At 40.4% G+C, this 24,811-nt stretch overlaps 1 protein-coding gene across 2 annotated transcripts in view; it reads left to right on the top strand.

Annotated features, from left to right (window-relative positions):
- Positions 1 to 24,811, top strand: part of FAM19A4 (family with sequence similarity 19 (chemokine (C-C motif)-like), member A4) — a 208,312-nt gene that overhangs the window by 34,821 nt on the left and 148,680 nt on the right. For both annotated transcript variants that reach the window (XM_011947165.1, XM_011947166.1), the window contains exons 2-3: positions 12,145 to 12,280; positions 16,574 to 16,689. In XM_011947165.1, coding sequence (XP_011802555.1) covers positions 12,267 to 12,280; positions 16,574 to 16,689 — 130 coding nt within the window. In that variant the 5' untranslated portion in view covers positions 12,145 to 12,266. The remainder of the gene's footprint in view (positions 1 to 12,144; positions 12,281 to 16,573; positions 16,690 to 24,811) is intronic.

Below are 24,811 nucleotides of genomic sequence, written 5' to 3' on the forward strand. Positions count from 1 at the left end.
TTTAGTAGAGACAGGGTTGCACCATGTTGGTCAGGCTGGTCTCGAACTCCTGACCTCAGGTGATTTGCCCTCCTCGGCTTCCTAAAGTGCTGGGATTACAGGCATGAGCCACCGAGCCTGGCCAAAAATAAGGATATGCAAAATTAAGCGTAAGATTAGCATATAAAAGACATAGCGAAAGGTCCTGTTCACTTACTGAAGATGAACTATAAATTTGGCTCTCAGCTTCCTAGTAGCCAAAGTGAAGAGTAAAAAACAGTAGATTAGGCCAGGCGTGGTGGCTCACGCCTGTAATCCCAGCACTTTGGGAGGCCAAGGCAGGAGGATCACTTGAGGTCATGAGTTCGAGACCAGCCTGGCTAACATGACAAAACCCTGTCTCTACTAAAATACAAAAATTAGCCAGGCATGGTGGTATGTGCCTGTAGTCCCACCTACCCAGGAGGCTGAGGCAGGAGAATCACTTAAAACTGGGTGGAGGTTGCAGTGAGCTGAGATCATGCCACTGCACTCCAGCCTGGGTGACAGACTGAGACTTTGTCTTAATCAAAACAAAAACAACAGGTTGTATGAAATACAGTGTCCATAAGATAAAAACTAGTATTATTGAAACTTGGACTTGATAGGTAGTTCGGTAGTTTGCTCCCATATGGAGTATCTGAGATACCCAGCGGGGATGTGAGAGGACCCCATTTAGAGGCCTGGGCTTCATTGGTACCCTACTCTCCAGATAGCTGGCCAAATTCATTCCCTTGTACTTCTCGTCAAAACCTTAGTCTGCGAACAAGCAGTCAATAAGGTGTTTTGCCACTTTTTCTTCTCTTCAGGCCATCTGTGTCAGTATTTGTTGTATTTACCCGTGAGACAGACACCAGCTCTAGAGAGAGGTGAAAAACCAATGGCATGTTGCAAGACTGATGATAATGTTTTGCTCACTGACTCACTTAAGCACTCATTCATTCACAGATTTGTTGAGAACCTGTTGTGTGCTTGGTGCTACGTTTGGCCTTGGATGATCAGTTTTTCTTGGGCTCTGTTGTCACCATCCTGCTCCAAGCCATCACCATCTCTTGCTTGGATGGCTGCAGTAGACTCCTTGTTTCTGATCCTGCCCCCACATCAGGACATTCTTTACCCAGCAGCTGGACGGCTCTTGTGAAAACCTAAACCATCTCCTGTTTCTCTCCTGCTTAAAACTCTCATACCACATTTGGAATAAAATTCTAATGGTACACTATAGCCTACAAGCTTCTGCCTGGTCTGTCCCCAGATACCTCTCTGTCACCTGCTACCTAACATTACCTCCTACCTCTCTTTGCCTTGCTTACTCCCCTCTGGCCACCCTAGCTACCTCTCCGCTCCTGAACACACCAAGCTTATTTTAGCTTCAGGCCTTTTGTGCTGTCTCTTTACCTGGAATATGCTTCCCTTGGAAGGTCACATTATGTAATTCACCATGATGTCACAGTCACCTTCTCAGTGAGGCCAGGCCATCCCTGAACACCCAGTCCAAGTAGCTAACCTCTTTTCCTCCGAGTTCAGCTAGTCTCTATCACATTGTTCACTTTTGTTTTCTCTGTAATGCTTCTCTCAGTCCACAGTTACCTTATTTATGCTTGTTTACCTGTTTGTCCCCCGACGCTATAATGCAAGCTCCAGGACACTGGGGACCTTGTCTACCCTCAGTGTCCGGTACCCAGCACAGGCTCTGGCACAGAGAGTTGATAAAAAAAAAAAATTCTCGTTGAATGAATCATGCAGAGTTGACCCACTGAATGCAGAAATAGAGCATGGAGGCTGCGCTGGCTCTTCTAACTTCCTGTGGATAGCTAATTCCCCTCCCCACTGTAGCTCCTCTCCTCTTTTCTCTACATGAGTAGAGCCTTTAGTGGCTCTTCCCCTCCCCCCACGTAATCAAATCGAAACAAAACAAAACAAACCCACACACATATATAGACCTTTTCCGTCAAAAAGAACAACAAACAAAACCAAAAACAGCTGGGCACGGTGGCTCACACTTGTAATCCCGTGAGCACTTTGGGAGGCCGAGGTAGGTGGATCACTTGAGGTCAGGAGTTTGCAACCAGCCTGGCCAACATGGTGAAACCTCGTCTCTACTAAAAGTACAAAAATTAAGGCTGGGCGTGGTGGCTCACGCCTGTAATCCCAGCACTTTTGGAGGCCGAGGCAGGCAGATCACCTGAGGTCAGGAGTTTGAGACCAGCCTGGCCAACGTGGTGAAACCCTTCCTCTACTAAAAATACAAAAATTAGCCAGGCGTGGTGAGGGGTGCCTGTAATCCCAGCTACTTGGGAGGCTGAGGCAGGAGAATTGCTTGAACCTGGGAGGCGGAGGTTGCAGTGAGCCCAGATTGTGCTACTGCACTCTAGCCTGGGCGATAGTGAGACTCCATCTCAAAAACAAAAACAAAACAAAAACCCCACAAAAATTAGCCCAGCATGGTGGTGCATGCCTGTAATCCCAGCTACTTGGGAGGATGAGGCAGGAGAATTGCTTGAACCTGGGAGGTGGATGTTGCAGTAAGCAGAGACCATGCCATTGCACTCCAGCCTGGGCAAACAAGAGTGAAACTCTGTCTCAAAAAAAACAAAAAAACCAAAAAACACCCTCAAACTTCTCTTTACTCCTTTCCATCTTTTCTTTTACTGTTCTGTGCCTTTGCCTCTTCCAGGAAGGTTTCCTGGATTACAGCAGTCCCCAGTGATCTTACCCTTTTCCACATGGTTAAAGTCTTTCTTTTCATTATGCTAAAACACACGGCAAAATATTGAATGGCCTAGTCTGTTGGCTGCTCCTTGTGTGTTTTGTCTTTTTCAGTTAGATTTGTCTTGAATTGACAAGAATCAGTCTTCTTAATTTCCCCCAGCATGTCCCAGAATAATGCCAGTGCTGCGTCTGCTTTCAGTACACACAGGCTGGGTGTTTGAACATCTTTAAATAGCTTAGGACCTTTGATAGTTCATAGCATAGACTTGTGTTATAGAAGTAACAGGGCCAGGCGTGGTGGCTCAGGCCAGTACTTTGGGAGGCCGAGGCAGGAGGATCGCTTGAACCCAGGAGTTTGAGACCAGCCTGGGGAACATGGCAAAACCCCGTCTCTACTAAAAATACAAAAAATGAACCAGGCATGGAGATGTGCGCCTATCATCCCAGCTACCCGGGAAGCTGAGGTGGGAGGATCACATGAGTCCCAGAGATGAAGGATGCAGTGACCCCTGATTGTACCACTGTACTCCAGCCTGGGTGACAGAGTGAGACTCTGTCTCAAAAAAAAAAAAAAAAAAAAAAAGGGAAGAACCAACAAATACTGAATCTCATTAAGCCTGCGTTTATTATGTGCAGTATTCCATAGAAATAATTACCATTTCTTTTAGAAGCGGTTAGTATATTTTGATTTAACTTTTTCTTTTGGTAATACTATTTAGTGTGATAGTGTTACTTAAATTATATCTTATGTTTAAGGATAGTTTGCATTCTATTTATAAATACGGCTTTATTAAAAATTTAAAGGTGTAATTATAATAAAAACATTCATATTGTAAACCAGTTAACATGGTCAAAATATTTCCTTGTTTTGCCCACAGGAGGGCACCATTGTCAAACAAAAGATGATTTTAAGGTTGAAATGTAATACAGGTTTAGATTAAGCTTTTAAGAAGCCTTTATCCCACTAATAGATTAGAACGGCCAATATTGTCTGCGATGGGCTTTGTCTTGCCATGTAATCCACTCATGGCTGAGTTTACTCTTTATATAGATCTGTGAGCTGTTTGTTAACAGTAGCTAAATCACACTGTACTTTTCCTAAAATGGTCTGCGAGTTATTGTTACAGCTGGAAGGCACCTTGGAGGTCATCCAGTTAAACTGTATTTGTTTACAGATGAGGAATTTGGGAAGCATAGAGGTTAAATGTCCATTCATTTGGGAGTGAAACGGGGGGCTTACATTTATTCGTTTATTAACAAAACATATTTAATTTCCACGGTATGCAAGGTGTTATACTAGCAGTTGGGGTAGAAGAGAAATAAGACATTATCCTCCCCTCAAGAACTTTATGTTCTGGTTATAAGTAAATAGACTCCCACCTGCCCATAGTAATGATGATAGTATTAGAGGACCCATGAGTTAATGTTTACAAATATTTTTTATGTAGAAGTTAGATCCTATCATGTAAAAACTTTTCAGATAAAATTCAACTACTTGGCAACTTGTAGATAGTCTCCAAAATTTGTGTTGGCTGTTGATTATGTTAAATAAAATCCTTAGACAATCTGTTTTGAATATTTGAAAAATGAGAAATGAGAGGAAAATTTCCAATTAAAAACTGGTTTAATTAAAAGAAATAAACCCTCTGCAGTAAGGATAATTGGGCCTTGAGAGATTTATGGCTAAACTGTCATTACCGTTTACATTTGTTCAGCCCGAGACCTGGGCAATTTCATTTGGACAACAAGCTATGGAGCCATGCTGGTACTGCTGGTTTTGGTGAGCGCATTTGATTTTATGTAACTTGCCAGCTAAGTTTTCAGTTTTATGTATACCGGATCTCAATTATCCAGTATTACTTAGCAGTGATTGCTTTTGTACTTTTTACTTCACGATCACTTGAAGACTAGAGTTTTTCTCATTAACGAAATGCGTGGTTTGACCATATATCCATTAGGAAGGAATGTATCAGTGCACTCACCTGAAGATGCTGTGATTTTAAGGAATTTCTCAGTTCTTAAAATGACAGAGTGTAAACCTTAGATAAACATAACATGTCTATTTATTTAAATCATCTGTGACTAGAAGAGACCTTTTTAAAAATGGGAGAAGAATCTTATTTCTTTGTACATATTTATGGGCACATGTTCAGTTTTGTTACATGTGTAGACTGTGTAGTGGTCGAGGCAGGGCTTTTAGAGTATCCATCACCTGATTAATGTACATTGTACCCATTAACTGATTTCTCATCATCTACCCCCCTCCAAGCTTCTCACTCTTCTGAAACAACTCTCTACCACCTAATTTAGATGAGATGGTATTGGTAACACTTGAAATTAAAATGCCATTTATAAAATTCTTTAGTATTTAATAGACAGTTATTGTCTTTAATGGCTCATTTACAACATGCTTTAGCATGTTGTAAAATGGTTCAGTAGTAAATTCTTCACTGATGTTTTTAAGCAAGCAATAAAAAGCAATTTATGTCAGATGTATACCAAATATTGGTGGAAAAACATGTCTGCTTTAACATATGACAATGAATATTCTCTAAATTACAAAAGTAATTCCGCATATGTGATAATTATAAATGATAGCTCAGCGGAAGTTCTGCCATGTATCAGTGCTTGAAATATATTCACATAAACTATTAAGTACATTTACCTTCATCAGCACACTCTTTAATGTAAGAAGATCATTAATACCTGCCTTATTTCAGGATATATTTGTCAAGAGAGAAGTTACATTTCATTGTGCATGTTTTGGTGGAAAAGCTGTTTGCAGATTTCTAAAGACAATTCAATGTGATTGTGTTATTTAAGCAACTGGAAATGGAAACATCTTTCCTCATTTCTGTCTGGAGAAATGATGAATGGTTTTATGTAGGCAAGTTCTGCTTTGACATTTCTATTGATTATGAGAATGGAAAGACATCACTTGGTGGGATAGTCTCCCCCCATCCCTACCCTTCCACTCATAAAACCCTCTGGTTACTCCCCAAACCCAGATTGCTGATTTCTGAAATATTTCCCACTTCCATCATCTTCTGTCTGGGTGGAAATTAGTGTGGAAAAATGATTTACCACAATGTCTAAACTCTTTAGGGTGTCACCTCTTACATCATTAGCTGAAAAAATTATTCCTACTAGTGCCCCAATACCCAAGGGGCTGAGTACAGAAGGCACCAGGTTATCCTAGTAGATCTCAGCCCGGGAGGTCAGAGATGAACTGATGGTGAGTCTGGAAATAGCTAATTATCCAAACCTCCTCACTCTGGAGGTGATGCAAGATGCGCTTGGAGACTTCCCTGGTGAGTGGGCAGGTGGGAAAGGGCAGTGTGGTTTAGTAGCACTTGGGCTGTTTTTGTTATTAAGCAGATTCTGTTTTGCTGTGTATTGTTGTAAATGCTTTTGAATTTGAACATGTTAGGAGATGAGTTTGAGTGGATGCACAGACAAAAATCTGTTTGTAATGTTTTGGTGCTGAATTCCTTCATAGAAATCAACTGAAGTAATTTAGCCTTCGTGTATGATGTTCTGGCTCTGGTATATCTTCACTGAAACGTTTTAGAGAATCCTATCCAGAAGTGCAGCTGTTTTCCATCTGCTTAAAAAAAATGGTGGCGAAGGCACTCAAGCTGTATGTAATTCTTGCATACTTGGTCTTAATTTGGGAAATGACATTAGTTAACCTTTAATAAATCAGTAGCAAATCAGAAGCCTGTGCCACTGTTTTTCACTAGCTTTTCAGAGATGAGGCAATATTTATTTCGGCATTAATGTAAACCATCATAGGCACAATCCCAGCATCTGCTAACAAATTCAGTCCAATTGTCTACACAAATTCAGCCACAGACAGAATTTTTAATGTCAGATTGATGACCAATGTCTTCAAGTCCTGAAGAAAGACAGATTTATTTCCCTCCTGTTTACTAAAGCATGAAAAGGGACTGATATTTTTTAGAAATGCTTTTACTAGAACTGAAACTGTAGGTACCTTGGTACCAGACAGCATAAATTAGAATCTTAGCTCAGCCACTTACTAGCTAAGTGAGCTTGGACAAGCCACTTCTACCTATGCCATATCGTGATGTAAAGAAATCCTTCTTTGAAAGTGAGTTTGTATTTTAAAATGACTAACAAGTGCATGGTTCCTGGCAGGCGCTATGTAAGTGTTCTTAAAGTAAAAGCAAATAAACCTTCTCTGGAGGCTTGGGTGAATGCTCAGAGAGTTGAATCAACCAGAACATTCAAACTTTCACTCTCCTCATTGTTTAGAACTGGCAATAAGCTCTCAATCATTTTAGTGTATTTGTTAACGGAAGCCTTTTAAGTATGTATGTAATGTCTTAATTTGGTATCATTTCCAATTTAATGAAAAGTTCATAGAATAGTACAAAGAATTCCCATATACCTTGTACCCCGATTCACCCAGCTGCTTACCTTTTGCTTGTTTTTGCATCCATTCATTCCCTCTCTCTTCTTCATTCCCTCTATCCTGCTCTTCTCTCTCTCTTTCCTCTTGCCTTCTTCCCTCCCATGTTTTCTTAAAGTCATTGGAAAATAAATAGGAGGCATTTTCCTTTTTATTCTTAAATATTTCAAGGTGTATTTAATAACAAGGGCATTTTCTTTCTTAATTACAGTATGAAGATTAAAATCAGGAAATTTAATGTTGATAGAACACAGTAATGCAATCTACAGGCTATATTCAGGTACTGTTGATTTTCTCAATAATGTCCTTTATGGCTACGTATATGTGTCCTTGTTTTTGTGTGGGCATACAGTTCATTCTGAGAGTGGCTATTTTTTCCTGGTCCAAGATCCAATGTAAGATTACAGCTGCATTTGGTTGCCATGTTTCTTGCCTTTATTTGAGACAATTTTCATGTTTATTTAAATTTTTTTTTTTTTGTCTTTCATGACCTTGATACTATTTAAGAAAGCAGAGAAATTATGTTGCAGGATGTTTCTCAAATTTGAGTTCATCTGATTTTCCTCATGGTTAGATCCAGGTTTAAGGTCAGTGTGTCTTTCAGTTTTAAGAGGAACTGGTATTTCATCATCGCAGAGTTTTAGAGTGAAAAGATGGGGGAAATGTGATGCCCTGCAGATTCTCAAGTGGAGTGAGGTGGGTATAGTGGACAGGAGAGGTATTCTGAAGGTGCTCATCTACAAGTGAAGGTGCTCATCTACAAGTGAATCTACAGTCTTCAGACTGTATTCTGAAAGAATAGTTCTCTGAGGGAATTCACCCCACCAATAATGGAGGCAAGTAGATCAAGAGAAGAGGAAGGCACAGCCTCTCTATTTTCCTTGATAAGAAATAAGTGTAGGTAGAATTCTTTCTTGTGTAACATGGAAATAAATTAAACATCTGAAGAATAGTCTCTCCTGCCTCAGAACCTCAAAGTTTCTTGGTGCCAGGAGACATAAATAGGCTTTCTGCTCTTTTGTAGTAAATCAGTGACTGTCTCCACATAATACCCACACATCAGGCAGAAGATGAAAAATGCAGCCCAGTATCCACCATCTTTTTAGTTCATTCTGAGCATGACCAGACATGTTCTAAAAAAATATTCTTAGTCTAGATATGGGCAATGTCTTTCATCATTGAGAACACTGAGACTCTTTAAAAACAAATGACTTTTGAAGCAGAGTGATAGAAAGGACTGTGTTATAGTTGGGAACAACAGAGGAATAAAATGATTGCAAGTAAATGCTTTCTTTTGGTGCCATGCACAAAGTTATTGATCTTGAATGTACTGAAGGTTAGAAGTGACACAGATTGGTTTAAATGTCCCCTCCAAAACTCATGTTGAAATTTAATTGTCATTGAGATGGTATTAAGAGGTAGGATCATTAAGAGGTAGATTAGGTCATGAGGCCTCCACCCTCATGAATAGATTAATGACATTATCTCGGGGGCTGTGTTCCTTATTGTGAGAGTGGATTGTTATACAAGCGAGTTCAGCCCTTTCTTGCTCTCTTGAGCACTCTTCCCCTTCCATCTTCTGCCGTGGGATAATGTAGCAAGAAGGCCCTCACCAGATGCTGGCACCTTGATATTAGACTTCCCAGTTCTGGAACTATGAGAAATAGATTTTGTAAAAGGTATTCTGTTTCAGTTTCAGGTATTCTGTTATAGCAGCAGAAAACAGACTAAGGCAAAAATTGGTACAGAGAGTGGGGTTATTGCTATAACAAATATTGAAAATGTGGAAGCAGCTTTGGAGTTGGGTAGGGGGTAGAGGCTGGAACAGTTTTGAAGTAAATGCTGAAAAACTGTCTTGCTGTGAATGGAGTGTTAAGGGTGGCTCTGGTGAGGGCTCAGAAGAGAATAGCTGTAGGAGAAGTCTGAGACTTCTTAGAGATCACTTAAGGGGTTGTGATCAGAGTGTTAGAAATATGGATGGTAAGGGCCATTCTGATGAAGTCTCAGGCAGAAATGAGAAAGATGGTATTGGAAACCAGAGTAAAGGCAATCCTTGTTTTAATATGGTAAGAATTTGGCTGAATTGTGTCCATACACTAGGGTTTTAGAAGATTCCATTAGAAGATGGAATTTAAGAGCAATGATCTAGATATGTGGCAGGAGAGTGTTCAAGGTGCTGCATGGCTTCTTTTGGGTGCTTACAGTAAAATGAGTGAATAGAGACATTATTTAAAGACAGAATTTACAATTAAAGGGGAAGCAGAACAGAAAGATTTGGAAGACTCTCTGCCTGTCCACGTGAAGAATAAAACAGCATATTTGCGAGAGAATACTAAGGGTGTGGTCAGGCAACCATTTGCTAAAGAGATTGATACAGCTAGAATGGAGCCAGGTGCTGTTAAAGACAATGAGAGAATTACGCTGATGGTATTTCAGAGATCTTTCAGGCAAGCTAGCACCTGGAGGGCAAGATTTCAAGAGGGGTACCTACCTGTGGGACCTCAGCACTTAATACCCTGTGCAGCCTTGGAATTCTCCCCAAATTCCAATGCAGCACCCCTCAAGCAGACCCAGATATAGCTAGTGCCAGAGCTTCAGAACTCACAAGTGGTATGCCTTGATGGCATCCACGTGGTGCTGATCCTGTGGAAGTACAGAGTGCGTGAGCCTTGGGGCCACAGTCACCTCCACATAGATTCCAAAGGATATATCAGACAGTCTGGGGTCCTGGCAGAAACTTGTTACAACTTGTTACAAGGGAGGACCCACCACAGAGAGCATGTACTAGGGGGCAGTCCTTAGGTGGAACCATGGGAGTGAGGCTACCTCAGAGACTCCCAAAATGTAGAGCTGCCAGTGTACAACTCCAGCCTGGGAGAGCTGCAGGCACAAGACCCCAACCCAAGAGAGCTGCTGAGTGGATGGGGTCCAGCAAAGCCACAGGGGCAGGGCTGCTTGTGGTGTTGGTAACCTAATTCCTGCTGTAGCATGTCCAGGATGCAGGACATACAGAGCCAAAGGACATTATTCTCCAGCTTTAAGATTTAATGTTGTTTTACCTATTGGGTTTTGGACATACTGGGAATGAGTTACTTCTTTCCTTTTCCTATTTCTCCCTTTTGGAATGGGAGTGTCTATTTTATGCCTATTCCATCATTGTGTTTTGGAAGTAGATAACTTGTTTTGATTTTATAGGCTCACAGCTGGAGGGCATTTGAGGTGGGATGAATCTTGAGTTTCATATCTGATTTAGATGGAACTCTGGACATTGGGCTTTTGAATTGATGCTTTTGGGCTATTGAGATGGAATGAATACACTTTATATGTGAGAAGAACATGAGTTTTGGGAGGCCAGAAGTGGAATGTTATGACTTGAATGTCTCCTCCAAAACTCATGTTGAAATTTAATTGCCATTGTGCCTTGGACTTCCCAGCCTCTAGAACTGTGAGAAATAAATGTCTTTGTAAATTACTCAATTTCTGTTCTGTTATAGCAGCAGAAAACAGACTAAGACATGACAAGAAAGAGTTAATTCTTTCAAGTAAGTGCCTCAGGTACACTCTGGGAAAATATGACTGAATGAGTTACTGCTCAGCCTAAAATTAAACTCCTGGCTTCTTGTCTGGCATAAGAACTATTAGATTGCATTACTTTCCACTGATGGATCTATCTTTATAATGAATTGAAAAAAGAATACCCAGTGGTTCCTTTTGTATGAAGAAAATAAGATAAATATTAGCCAGGAAAGGTCATTTTGGTTTCCAATATGTGGGGAGCTCATTATGATGGGTTCTGATAAATTATATTGTGTAGTTCTTTCTGATAGCAGAAGGTCACATCATGCCCTTGGGTGGACATAAGGACAAACATACTTAATAAAGTTGGAGGATCTGGGAGATGAACATTTTCAAGTTTTTTTTTTTTTTTTTCTGAGCAACTCATATTTATACAGTTATTTAAAGCCATTTCCCTCTTGTTGAACTAATTACTCAAGGCCCGTACTCTCCTATATGCAGCCCCAAAGTGGCGAGTCTTTAAATTTATTACCGAAAGTGTTCTTTAATCAAACTTGTGGAATTGTCTTTGGGTTATCCAAGAGAAAAATCTCAGTTGTGCTTGGTGGTGGATTCTTAATTGGTTCTACAGGATTCTAAAGTAATAAGACGGCATTTCAAAAATCATTTTTATGTTATATTTGCAACTTGAATATTTATTAATGCATATCGTTATTTTTCTCTGATCTCCACTACTGGGAGGGATGTATTTAACTTAGCATCATTACAAATGGTATCGTTTCATGTTCTATTTTTTTCTTAAGATGTCTTTGCTTTAGGATCATCTGACTCCTTTTACAAATGTGTTCACTAAGTAGAAAAATCCTTTTAGGTTTGTGCGTTGAGGGAATGTCAATTATAGTATTCACAAGTGTTCTTTATATTTTGATATTGTGGATTATATTGGAAACACTTTTTCTCTTGGTGTTCTATTAACATTCTTTCAAAAAGCAAACTTGTAGATATTCTAGCATCGTCTTCAGGCTTATGTCACACAAATCTAAGAATTCAGATCTTTTTGCTGGCTTTTCCACTGCCCTATGGGCTTGGGCAAATTGCGTGTCTTGGGAATGCATTATCTCCAACTTCCATTTTTGCCCGATGGTCAATGAAATGGGAGAGTGAAATTTGTCCATTTCAAATGATTTGGGGCCCTTTGTTAAGTTTTGAATACCCTTCCTGCTGCAGGAAGTTCTTTAAAACTATATCATGTTAACTAATATGTGGCTAGTTAATGACTGTAGAATTCTGTATCTTTTCCTCCCTAATATTAGGACACCTCACAACTATGGATATGTTTGGCTGTCTGCCACTTGCCTGAAACTGCAGGTGTCATGGTTAAAAACCATTATTTTGCTACTGGAAATTAGTTTCGTTTTAATATTAAAATGCTAATTGATTCTTTTTTTTTGGCCTTTTTAACATAGGTCTTCTGAGCTATGATAATTTTTTGGAACGGCAGAAATGATTGGTTCTAGCTACAGATGGGAATTTGGAGTCACTCTGAAATACATCCTGGAATAATTGTGTTTGACTAGAACCAAATCTTATGAGGTCCCCAAGGTAAGATTATTTTAACATTTACCTGGACATGATATCTTTACAAAGTATTGAGAATTTAGCAAAAGTGAGTATCCTGGAGTTGATGATCCTTTTTAGAAGCCTGCTTTTACATAGACTTTTTGGGAATTTGGGGGAAATGTTGATCTTTTCATTTTAGCTTTCGTCTGTGAAATGAAAATTATTTCAGTTTGCAAAATAGTACTTTGGTTTATTCAGTAGGGGAAAAGATGAGGAAATACAAATCTGTTGCTGAATAGCTTTCTGACCCCACCCCTACCACTGTGACCTGGCATTTCTCTGGGGGAGTGGTTGTTGAGCTACTGTTAAGTGAATACTTGTTTTAGGGACTGGGAACTTATTGTTACTCACCCAGCAACTCGTTACATAGAATTGTCCACATAAGAAGAAGGTAGATTAGGGATCATTGCCCAGGATTGGAATGTCTGCCCTTGAGACTTTTGATTTAAGGCATTTGTTGTTGAAATCCAACCAGAAAAACAAACTATTCTGCTGACTTTTTCACTGCTCCATGAGCTTGGGTAAATTGCATGTCTTGGGAATGCATTATCTCCAACTTCACATTTTTGTCCAGTGGGAAGTGAATTCAGGAGACTGGTTATACATACGATGGGAGAGTCAGGGAAACTGGGCAGAAGATACACAGGAAGCCAGTGCCATCCCCTGGCTGGGGACCATGGAAGCAGTTAGTCCATGAGGAAGCAGTGCCTAGAAGGAGGAAACTAGAGTGGAAGCTAGAACCACAGTGGGCCCTTCTGGCAGAACTGGAGCCATGTGGAGAAATGGCCACTCCACAGATCCTGCCAAAGACAGAGAAGGCAGGGAGAGATGTCCTGGCCTATCTCTTTTCCTATTCTCTGGGTTCCAGCTGTTGCCTTTCCTTGACTGAACCCAGCCAGTAACCAGCTGACCTGGGAGCCTGGGAAATGCAGCCTAGAGGGCCCGCCAGCCCTCAATACAGGGGAAGAGGGAAGAATGGATCTGAAGGCAAAACAGGCCCAGGCTGTCATAGAATTCATATATTTAAAATAAACTTTTGTTTCTTTTTCATTTTATATCACTTTCATTACTGAAGAACATCCCATCTCATGGCTGTGTCATAATTTGTTTAACCAGTCTCATACTGTTAAACATTTGGATCATTTGGATCATTTTGTTTTGTCTTTCCCTTCCTGCCTTCCTGCCTCCCTGCTTTCCTGCCTTCCTGCCTTCTTTTTTTGAGACAGAGTCTCCCTCTTTGCTCAGGCTGGAGTGTGGTGGTACAATCATAGCTCACCCCTGCCTTGAATTCCTGGCTTCAAGCAATCCTTCCACTAGTCTCCCAGTGTGCTGGGATTATAGGCAAGAGCCTCCATGCATGGCCAGATCATTTTCAATAGTATAAACAATAAAAAAAGTCCCATACGTTGCTGGTTATTTCTTTAGGGTTAAATCCTATAAGTGATCTGTTGGATTGTAAATGCTTGACACACATGATCAAATTATCTATCAATTTATGGTTTTATCAAGTGAAACCCTTTCTCTTTGATTTAAATATATTTCATTCAATTATTGCCAACAGTGGGATATTATTTTAAATATTTTAATTGCTTTCCTTTGAGTGTGGGTGGCATTGTGGTTATGACGAGAGTCACATCTTTTATTAAATTACACCTGTAAGGCATAGATGAAGGGATTTCACAGGTGTTTTTAAGGTTCCACATACACTGAATTTAGTTAATCAAAGGAGAGATTATCCTGGGTGGGATTGACCTAATCAGATAAGCCCTAAAATGAGACTGAGCCTTTCCTGGAGGAAGAGATTCAAACCATGAAGGAGCTCATGCAGGGGCCATGTGGCAAAGATGTGAAGGGCTTGAGAGCAGTTCCTGGTTGATAGCAAGAATACAGGGAATATAGAGAGTCCCAAGAAAATGGCTTTGGCCAGCAACCTGAGGGCACTTGGAAGTGATCCTTCCCCAGTTGAGCCTCCAGATGAGGACACACCCAGCTGACACCTTGATTTTAGCCTGTGAGTTTCTGAGCAGAAGACCCAGCCAGAACATGCCAGACTCCTGACTTACACAAACCATGAGATAATATATGGGTGTTGTTTCAAACTGCTCCTGTCCAAGCACTAACTAGGCCCGACCCTGCTTTGCTTCTGAGATCAGGTAGGTTGAGGGTAGTATGGCTATAGATTGTTGTTTTAAACTTCTAAGTTTGGTAATTTGCTTTATACATTGCTGACATTCTAAACTTACACAGAAACATGGAGCCTCTCTGCTTCGAAGGGCCTTTGGTTTCTCAAAGCATGCCTTCCATCTCTCCCACCTCAGTGTACGCATGTGAAGGGGACAGAAACTCTAGAAGCAGCTTGAAAGGTGGCAAAGAAAATAATATGTGGATCTTACATGAGTTCTAGATGCTATTGTCAATCACATAATTTGGAGGAAGTCCAGAGGCTCAAATTCCCGTATTTGATGATTTTTGTTTTTTTGTAATAGAACACTCTGTCTCACACATAATGTTCTAAAATTTCAGTTTATTATCCCAGTATCAGCTATCAATCTCTTTGTTACAAAAGCTTATTCCTCTTACCCAAGGATCAGAAGTTCAAATGGCCATATGTAAATGAGTCGGGCTGGCTGGGCCCAAGGTACTGACTGCTGGGAGAGACTGTGGAGACCCGTCTAGGGGCAGCTGTGACCACCCCAGCCTGTTATTCTCATGCGGAAATGTGAGCCCAGGGATGCCAGGAATGATTTTTCAAGAGAATCTGGATTCTGATGTGCAATCTGGACATTTTATGTGTTGGCAACCAATTCACTTTTTTTTTTTAAAAGCACAGATCAAACAAAACACATTTGCAGGCTGGATCAGATAGCCTGGCTTCCAATTTGTCATAATTAGTGGCCCCAAAAGGGAAAATTTCAAAGCATCACATAAATGAAGGATTAATTTTCTATTGCTGCATTGCAAATTACCCAACATAGACATTTAAAACCATTTTGAAACAGTTTAAAAGGGCAAAAGGAAGCCAATGCTTTTTGCTACCTTTAACACCAAGTTCTTCAAAGACGATTGTCTTGGCTGCTTAAAAAGCAGACCAAATCTCAAATCAATAAGCAATACACCCTTTAACAAGATCTATTTGACTGAGTTGTGAGAGGTCACGGGGAGAGAAGGTTGGCAGCAGAACATGCGTGTGCCTCGGAGTATGGTGTGGGCATTCAGTTCTTCCGAGGCTTTGATGTGTTTTCCTGGAGCAGGGAACTGGGACTTTGGTAGAGGCACTGCTAGGTTGCTGGCAGCTGGAGATGCTTCCTTAGAGGACTTCCTTAGGAGTCTCGCCTATAGTGTGACTCAGGCAAGAAGCCAAACTCAGGTGCCATGTTTTTATTGTCGGCCCATAAGTTTGTATACATTTGCATATATTAAACGGGGGTTTCTTTGATCCATTGTGGTAATAAGATGCCATGAGGCATGTGTGAGGAAGAACCTGATTTCAGATGCCAAATGCAGTGACTTTTGCTTGAAAAGTTAATTTAAAAAAAGCAAACAAAGTTAATCAAGTTCTATCTACTGAATTCCCTTATGATGTTATAAAAGGGCAGAGAATTAGGCAGCTGGGAATAATGTTTTTGATATCTTCCTTTTTTTACTCTTTTGTTTTAGAATAGACCCTGCAACCATAACGTGAACTGAATTGTCTTTGAGCAACTCTTTTGATACTGTCCGTCATATGAAGTTAAATTTATTTTATATTCACCCGTATTTGCCCATACTCCTCTCCAAAGGCGGAGTTGAGATTGGTTTAATCAGCTGTGAACCCAGTCTTCCAGACCAGAAAGCCTTAGTGTACGGTCAGAGAAACCAGGAGAAAGTTCTTGGACCACATGTGCAAAATCTCCATAGATTCTTTCAGATCCAGAAATCATATGTCTTTTATTTGGATCTAGCTCTACGTGTGTTGCTTTTACATCTCATGGTATACAATAGAATAAAATCCTCATGCTCTATTAGGATAACTCAAGCAACAGCTTGATTCATAAATTAGCTTCTCACTGATGCATAGGGCTAACTCGGAAAACTCTTACTTATGAAAAGTTTTTATTGAAAATTTACTTAATGCTCAGTGCGAATAAGGTTTGATTGGTCTTCTGTTTTCCTGGGAGGAAGGAATTCCAGCTCCAGAGATGTGCCCCTGCTTTCTCCCGCTTTCCTAGGATGGTGCTTGCCAGGGAACCTGGCCTTCCTCAGCCCTCACTGACTCCAGCCCTGCTTTTCCTCCAGGATGAGAGTCTGTGCTAAGTCAGTGTTGCTGTCGCACTGGCTCTTTCTAGCCTACGTGTTAATGGTGTGCTGTAAGCTGATGTCCGCCTCAAGCCAGCACCTCCGGGGACATGCAGGTAAGCCCTTTAAGCTCATTATGCACTGCTGAGATAAATTAATACAACCCCTCGAAACGTCAGAGTCCACATATTAGACACAGGTAACTGATGCGAGCTTCTGATGGTGTGTAAATAACTAGAAGAAGCATGAAATATGGCGGAGTAACACAGTTTAATAGTTTAGTGCTTAAATAGTCCTTTAAAAATATTTTTCAGGCTTTTAAAAACTTTTGTTTTCTTGGGCACACTTTTATTTTTATAGCACTTTTTCTCAAGGAATCCCAGAAAACCAGCAGCAATTTGTGTGGTTGGCGTGTATGTGTGTGTGTGTGTGTGTGTGTACATGTCAGTCCATCTGTCCATCCATCCATCCATCCATCCACCCACTCCTGCAGCTTCCTTAGAAGTAGAACATCTTTATGATAAACTTCAACTAACACTTATCAGGCTTTAGTGAAGGGAACAGTCAGATAATTTAAGATCTTTTTGAGATATGTGGAGAAAATATGCTACATGATTTTTTTTTTTTTTTTAAAGGAAGACAGAAAAGAGAAAAAGCTGTGGTAACTTTCATAAGGGACTTAAAATAGGTGTTGTCTAAAGATTTAGAGGCAGTCATTCTGATAACTTCTAGTGCAACTCATATCTCTGCATTGCTGATTTCTAAAGGCGAGATCAAAACCATCAGCTACAGATCAGTCTGTGTGTTTTTTTGTGTTTGTCCTTTCTTTCTTACATCAACATTTAAAGTAACACAGTGGAAACTCCCCAGTGAATTGTGTTTTCCTGAATAGTTCATATTTGTCAATGGACTTGTTGTCAATTAATTTACTCTCTCAGCTTTGGTAATCTGAGGCATGGCAGTGCCAGAAATGTTTTGACTTCTTTGGAAAAGAGTAATGCCTGAACCCTAAATCACGTATGGGTCAGAATTATAAATTCTCTCTCCAAAGGTCTTGTGTATGGAAAGTTCATGAGATATTCTTACCACCAAATATATGACATGTTATACTTTCCACTTTATTCTGATATTTTAAGGTTAGTCATAATTTAAGGCTCAAGATAATTTTTAAAATCTCACACAACTCAATTTTCCCTCCTCAAGTGACAGTTCCAAGAAGATGAGAAAAATAATGACTGCAGTTTCAGCAAATCAGCATAAAATCAATACCATTTGGCTGCTGTGAAGTGTCCACAGCTAGTTGGTTATTGTGCTGTACCTATTTTTATGAGTTTGTTCGTAAGGATAGTGTTCGAGGTCTCAATCTTATCTCTTTTCTTGAGTGGAGTTTAGGAGTCAGATTAGTTGACAGGTGAAGCATTTCAGTGGGATTACCACCCACTCTCATTCATGTTATAAATTTTCTTTAATGATCTTCAGGGAATGAAAGTCCAGGATCCTTGCAATGTCCATGTGGCATTTTTGTCTCAATTTAGTGCTCAGCTGATGGAGAACTCTGGATCACCAGAATTAATTGGGGCAGTGCACTGAGATCCTGAGAAACTCTGGTCAGATTTTCACTCTGCTGTGGGTGTTTTACACGGAAGTCTGACAGTGGGAGCAAGTTGCAGAGCGTTACCTGCAGAAGGCTGTGTCTGAGTGTCCAGAAAGGCTCCCAGCACTGTCCCATGGGCTTCATGGTTAGTGCTGGCCAATTAAATAAATGGTGGCTCTAGGAAACCCTAGTTAGAAGCTGGATGCTTTTTATGGCTTGGATTAGAAGAGTGGATGTTGATTGCTGCGTGTAAACAAAGAGGTATCCTACAACCCTATCTCCACCTGCCTGGCTAAGAGACACGGAAGAAGGTGGGAATCTCCCCCCAGTTTTGGGAGATGGGGTGTTATGTTAGGTGTGTATCAAAGATTTAATTTTCGTTTAAGCATTAAAAAAAATAAAAAATAAAAACCCACCTAATTTTCACAGGTTGATTGGTGAGACTCTTTCTTGAAGACAAATGGCATTAATACATTTCCACAGAGTCTGGAGGTAGTATTTCTAAGCGTCTAAAAAACACAAAAAACGGCTTTTGTTGTTTTTAAAGTCTATTTTCCATCATAATTGAGCAGGAGATCACATACACATATAGGACTGTGTAGTTTCAAGCTGTAGAAAAGGTGAAGGGGCCAATTGGCAGGTTCATTTCTTTTGAAAGGAAGCCAGGGCTAACTCGTGTTATTTCTTCATCCAGCAATTTGTCCTTTTGTTCCTCTTTTTTTTTTTGGCTGTAAGCAGTGCATCACTTCCCCACAAGGGGGCAGCAAATATGTTTTGTGCAGCGGAAAGATGCCATCTGGAAGGAAGTTTCGGAAACTTGACTCCTGTGGAATTAATGATTTAGGGATCTTCCTAGAAATTTCATCTGATGTAGACACGAGTGGTTGGGACACAAAGCACCTTACAACTTTAAGATTTATTGCTGGGAATACTAGGAGACTTCAAAAATCCAGATTTTTGTCCTTTAAAGATGGAATCATAGCTAATTTTCTGATGGAGCTGGAGTTGGGAACTTGGGTGCTATTGATTTATACGTTCACTTTAATAGTTCCATTTCCCTAGAGAACTTTGAACATGACCCGGACTACACTATTTCAATTCCACAAAATGCTGTGGTGCTTGATGACTATTTAATGTCACTTTATGCCAATGTAATCAGTTGGCATAAGGTCCCTGGAAAAACTGGGGCACACCTGGAAATGAGGCAGGAGAGGAAATCAAATGTTGAGGGGTCTAAAGTCAAACGTAATTCTGGTTCTGGTACATCTTGGCTGTGTGGCCTTATCCAGGCCACTTAACCTCTCTGAACCTGTTTCATCATCTGTAAAAATGGAATGATATCCATGCATTTTTTATTTGGAGTTATTGGGATAACTGAATAAGGAAAAGTAGGTGAGGGGATTAGCACATAGTCAACATTCCATAAATGGCAGCTATTTTCACATTTGGAGGCATATCTACAATGAGTGTGGAAAGGTTTGCATTCCAGGAATGGCTGAAGACGGTGTGGTCAGAGCCTTCAGGGTTTGAAGCTTTCTCATGTATAAGAGAAAAAGGTTTGTTTTTTCATTGTTCTAGAAAGCTGACTGGGGCAAAGAAAGTCGCTTTATGAAGACTGCGGTTTCAGCTCAAACTTAAGAAGGAGAGAAAGGCTTCAACAAGCTGGGAACAGAGTGACCCAGAAGGGTGTTGAGAGCCGTTTTATTTGCTCGCCTTGAGCTAAATCTGCTGTAGAGAGGATGTCTCACTGATTGGGAAGTAGTTAGATGTCAAGAATTGTGAAGGGTCTGAGCTTTTACTGTCCTCACAAGCTAGTAGGTTAGCTGGATGCTGGGCAGAAGGCATGAGATGCTTGGGTCAGAGACAAAAGATTTTATTTTACTTTAATTAATCAATTAATTTTTTTGAGATGGCGTCTCCCTCTGTCACTTAGGCTGGAGTGCAGTGGTGCAATCTCAGCTCACTGCAACCTCTGCCTCCCAGATTCAAGCAATTCTCCTGCCTCAGCCTCCTGAGTAGCTGGGATTATAGGCGCCTGCCACAACGCCCAGCTAATTTTTGTATTTTTAGTAGAGATGGTCTTTCACCATGTTATCCAGGCTGGTCTCGAACTCCTGACCTCAAGTGATCCACTCACCTCGGCCTCCCAAAGTGCTGGGATTACAGGCCTGAGCCACTGTGCCTGGCCTGAGAAGAAAGATTTAATTACTCATGATACAGGAAGCAGCATAAGCTTCAGGTTTGCTTCAGTTCTTCTTTCATTCTTGGGCAAGTTATGAAACCTCTTTGGACTCAGCCTCTTTCTATGTAAAATGAGAATAATAAAAATAATAAAAAGTAAACCTCAGAGTTATAATAAGGTATCAATTAATACCTGGGAAATGCTGAGAACTGTGTTTGCTTAGTGTGTGCTCAAAGGCTAATTATCTTTATTTAGACCTGTCTTCTTCTCTTGAATGTTATCTATTTTGTAGAGGTTCTGTACTGTTCAAATTTATGGAAATTTAGGTTTTCTGGTTTTTTTTTCCTGTTATAAATGCTTATGCAAAATATGCATGTTGTGATTTTGTGTTTTGATGGTTTATGTTATTTTTAACTTAGGGTAAATTTTTTGAAGAGTGATTGTTGCATTCAAGTTTGGGCCCATGTTTGCTGTCCCCTATAATGACTGAAATTTATAGGAACCCTGCAAATACTCTTGACTGGATGGACTGTTTTAGCTCTAATTTTCTACAAGAAACCAGGTAATTTCAAAAATACTAATGGAGTGGGGCATATAACATCTACTACAGGAGTCTCTCTAAAGCTTAAATTTGAGATCATATTTGTGAAAATGATAAAATTGTATATACAAGCGGCTATTTGTACTTTGCTGGCAGAAATGTACTTACACAGATGAGTTTGAAAAATGATTTGCCTGCATTGCCTACTTTCTGACACTAGAGGGTAGGCAAGGCTTATCATAGCTAAATAGAGCCACACATGTAATTTTGCATGTTATAAAACTGCGCTGAAAAAAGTAAAAGGAAACAGAAGAAATTAGTTTTACTAACACATTTTATTCAACCCAATATATTCAAAATATTATCATTTTAACATGTGACCCTAGCCACATTTCAAGTGCTCAATAGCCACATGTGGTTAGAGCCTACTATAATAAGTACCATGAACTAATAATGAGTTAGGCCTTAATGTTGCTTTTTTAAAGATTAGAATTATGGATTATTTTAATTTTCATGGGTCAGTCATAGAGCACACTATTTTATCTCTATTTCATTTATGTTTTATTTAGTTATTTACTACTTTTTTTTTTTAAACAAATGACTACTAAATTTAGAAAAAGTACTGGGTAAGTGGGATTTGTAACCTCAAGTCATAAAGAATGGGGAAGAGTTCTGTTTCCTGATGAATTACGTATGCTATTATTCCCTGCAAGAGCGTATTTTTAGGGAGAGGGAAGTGGCAAAAGTAATTTGACAGTGTGTGTGTGTGTGTGTATATGTTTATGGGTGTGATATCAACCATTAAGTCTTAAAGTTACCCACTAGCAAACTTATTTTCATCAATAATGAGCACTTACCCACTGGAGTGAAACCTGATGATATCATTTTAATATGGTTTTTCCTGTACTTTTCTCTGTCTTCCTTCTTCCTGTCCCACTTCCAATGAATGGTTATTTCAGTAAATCTATGGATGTATTGCTATGTAGGCAACTCTACAATAACATAGTCTATTTTATGAGCAAGGAAAAGAAAAGACTATGGAATGGTTTAAAGGGCCTTTGTTTTGGTAGCAATAGAAAAAGGCATCCATAAAATAGTGGTTACTTTATTCTCTCCCTGGGGAGTTTTTGCACTAAATACACAGAGGCCCCACTGCAGTGATATTCCATCTGAACCTTACAAAGTAGAATGCAGGCGCCTGTATTATTTAACAACCATACTAGTGATTATTCAGACCTGCAGCCAAAGATGAGAACCACTGATTCAGAAGAAAAAAAAAAAAACAACTGGAAGTTTGGTTCCTATCAAAGTACTGTTTGATCTGAGTGGTGATGAGTCTCCATTTCAGTCTTGCTATGACACGGTTAGGCTGAGGAGAGGTGTATTTCACCTCTGTCAAGATGACCTCCATGTCCACCTCTTGGGAAGGACTGTGGAAATACTTACTCATTTTGTACCAGCTCGACTTTCTGGATGCTGAAAGCTTCCAGCGTGAGGGATTCCATTGACCTCCCTTGTACTCCATATTATATTTCTTCAGTGCCATCTTGATGGGTTAATCATAATCTCGGCTTTTAATAAGAAGGGAAAGGAACACATATGAGGTGTTAATATTCGACTTATTCTCATCTCTTCAGCTGCAAGTTCAAGTCCCAGTGCCACCGGCAAGGTCAGCTTTGCGAAATGTCTGACAAATGAGCATGCTTTACATCATTTTGTGTGTGTGTGTGTGTGTGTGGGAAGAAAGGGTTGTATTACTGACTGGAGTAAAGCCTCTCAGTTCCTCAAATGAGCTTGTGAGCCATCCTTCTTGGCACAGCAGACTTTTTCACCCTCCCCTCTTTGAGTCTTTAAGGCAAAACAGGCAACAGTCTTTGAAGAGTTCTCTGGGTAGTTTGGGAAAAGATTCTCCTTACCCTTGAGGAGATACTTCCCTTTTTCTTCTTTCAAGCCATGGCCTTAGACTCGTCCAAACAAAACCTGCAATTTGGGATTTTAAAAGCTACAGGTCAATACCTCGTCTGTATGTCAGTGCTATATGAGGACATTGGAATCGTTTGTTCCATATAAGGAAAATAAAATCTTTGGTAAAAAGAAACAGCAGGGGTAGAGATGGGGCAGGAAGAAAAATGACGTTTTGTGTTTTCCTAGGTGTTGCTTGGTTGCTTTAAATATTTTGGTCCATATGGTAGTCTCAGAAGAGAGCACTGGAATAATATTATTGAAGGGACATTTAAAAACCCATTACAAAGGATTGATTGTGAGAAGACTGTGTTTGCAAGACTTAAAAACAATTTGACTACTAAGACCAAGCACCATCAATGCTTATATTTTAGGGTATATCTGAAATCACAGAAGAACTATAACTAAGTCCGACAGGGTTACAAGGGCCTGAGGTGGTTGCGTGTCTCCAACTGGGCTCTGTTTTATTCTTACCTGTTGGGGATTGGGTAATGGGATCCTAGAAGCAGAGAGGGAACAATAGGGAAATTTGTTTCAGGAAAAATATAATATGGGCATGAAATTAATAAGTGAATAGCAACAGTGTTGTTAACAGCAGGCGATTTTTCAGTAGCTCATCGCTGACATTGCACAGCTACCTGGGAAAGGGTTGGAAATAAATACCAGCCCTCCAAGGGTGTGGGAGATTTGAGCAATTTGAACTTGGTTGTGCATAAAGGAGTGCAAAGTCAAGATGTGTGTCTTCTTCCCCAAAATCAAACAGTTACAGAGTTTGGAAAAGTCTCCTTTGCTCTGGAAAGTCTTATGTGTTGTTTAGAAAGCATTTGCGGCCGGGCGCGGTGGCTCAAGCCTGTAATCCCAGCACTTTGGGAGGCCGAGACGGGCGGATCACGAGGTCAGGAGATCGAGACCATTCTGGCTAACCCGGTGAAACCCCGTCTCTACTAAAAATACAAAAAAACTAGCCAGGCGAGGTGGCGTGCACCTGTAGTCCCAGCTACTCCGGAGGCTGAGGCAGGAGAATGGCGTAAACCCGGGAGGTGGAGCTTGCAGTAAGCCAAGATCTGGTCACTGCACTCCAGCCTGGGCGACAGAGCAAGACTCCGTCCCCCCCCCCCCCAAAAAAGAAAGCATTTGCAAGAGATGGTGGAAGGCTTTTCTTTCAAGGGGAACTTTCAGAGCCTGGTTGGATTTGAGCTAGAAAAATGAACATGTGAACATGTTTTTTTCTGCCCTCCCTCCAAGTGTCCTGGGGTCATTTTACAGGCTTTTCAAGTAAGTGTTGCCCTGTGGAGGACAGTGATTTCTAACTAGGCATAGTCTATGTGTTTAAGCTGTTGCTGGCTAAACATATCCAATAGGAAATAATGCCCACATTGAAAGGGAGAGAGCAGTCATTAATATGTATTAGAAATTGGAAACATCCACAGAATGGCTAGATCAGCATTTTTCTGGCCCAGGGTGTGTGTGTGTATGTGTCTCTGTGTGTTGTCTGTTGTGTGTGTGTCTGTGTCTGTTTCTGTTTGTCTTCTCCTGGAAAACAAGTATGACATTGTCTGGTCTCTCCAGGTGGGAGTAAGATTGTTAGCCTCTCCTACCTTATGTTGTACTGATCTGGAATTTGTTTTCTCATGAGCCTGATTTGTACCTCATAGGTGTGTGACACATCAGAACCTGGATTGTTTCTATAAGTCACTGAGACCTGAATTTGAACCCTACTAATTTTAGAATTTGTAATGGAATGTGTGATGAAAGATCAGCCTTGAAATGATAGGGCCGATATTTACCCATGCTGTCTATGAAAAGGGATTTGCTAAGCAAATAAATGGTGTAAATATATTTACCAAGGAGCTGTTCACGTTATCTTAAAAAAATTGTTGGCCGGGCGCGGTGGCTCAAGCCTGTAATCCCAGCACTTTGGGAGGCCGAGGTGGGTGGATCACGAGGTCAGGAGATCGA

The sequence above is a fragment of the Colobus angolensis genome, unplaced genomic scaffold (assembly GCF_000951035.1).
Source record: "Colobus angolensis palliatus isolate OR3802 unplaced genomic scaffold, Cang.pa_1.0 Scaffold26, whole genome shotgun sequence".
In the NCBI taxonomy this organism is placed as follows: Eukaryota; Metazoa; Chordata; class Mammalia; order Primates; family Cercopithecidae; genus Colobus; species Colobus angolensis.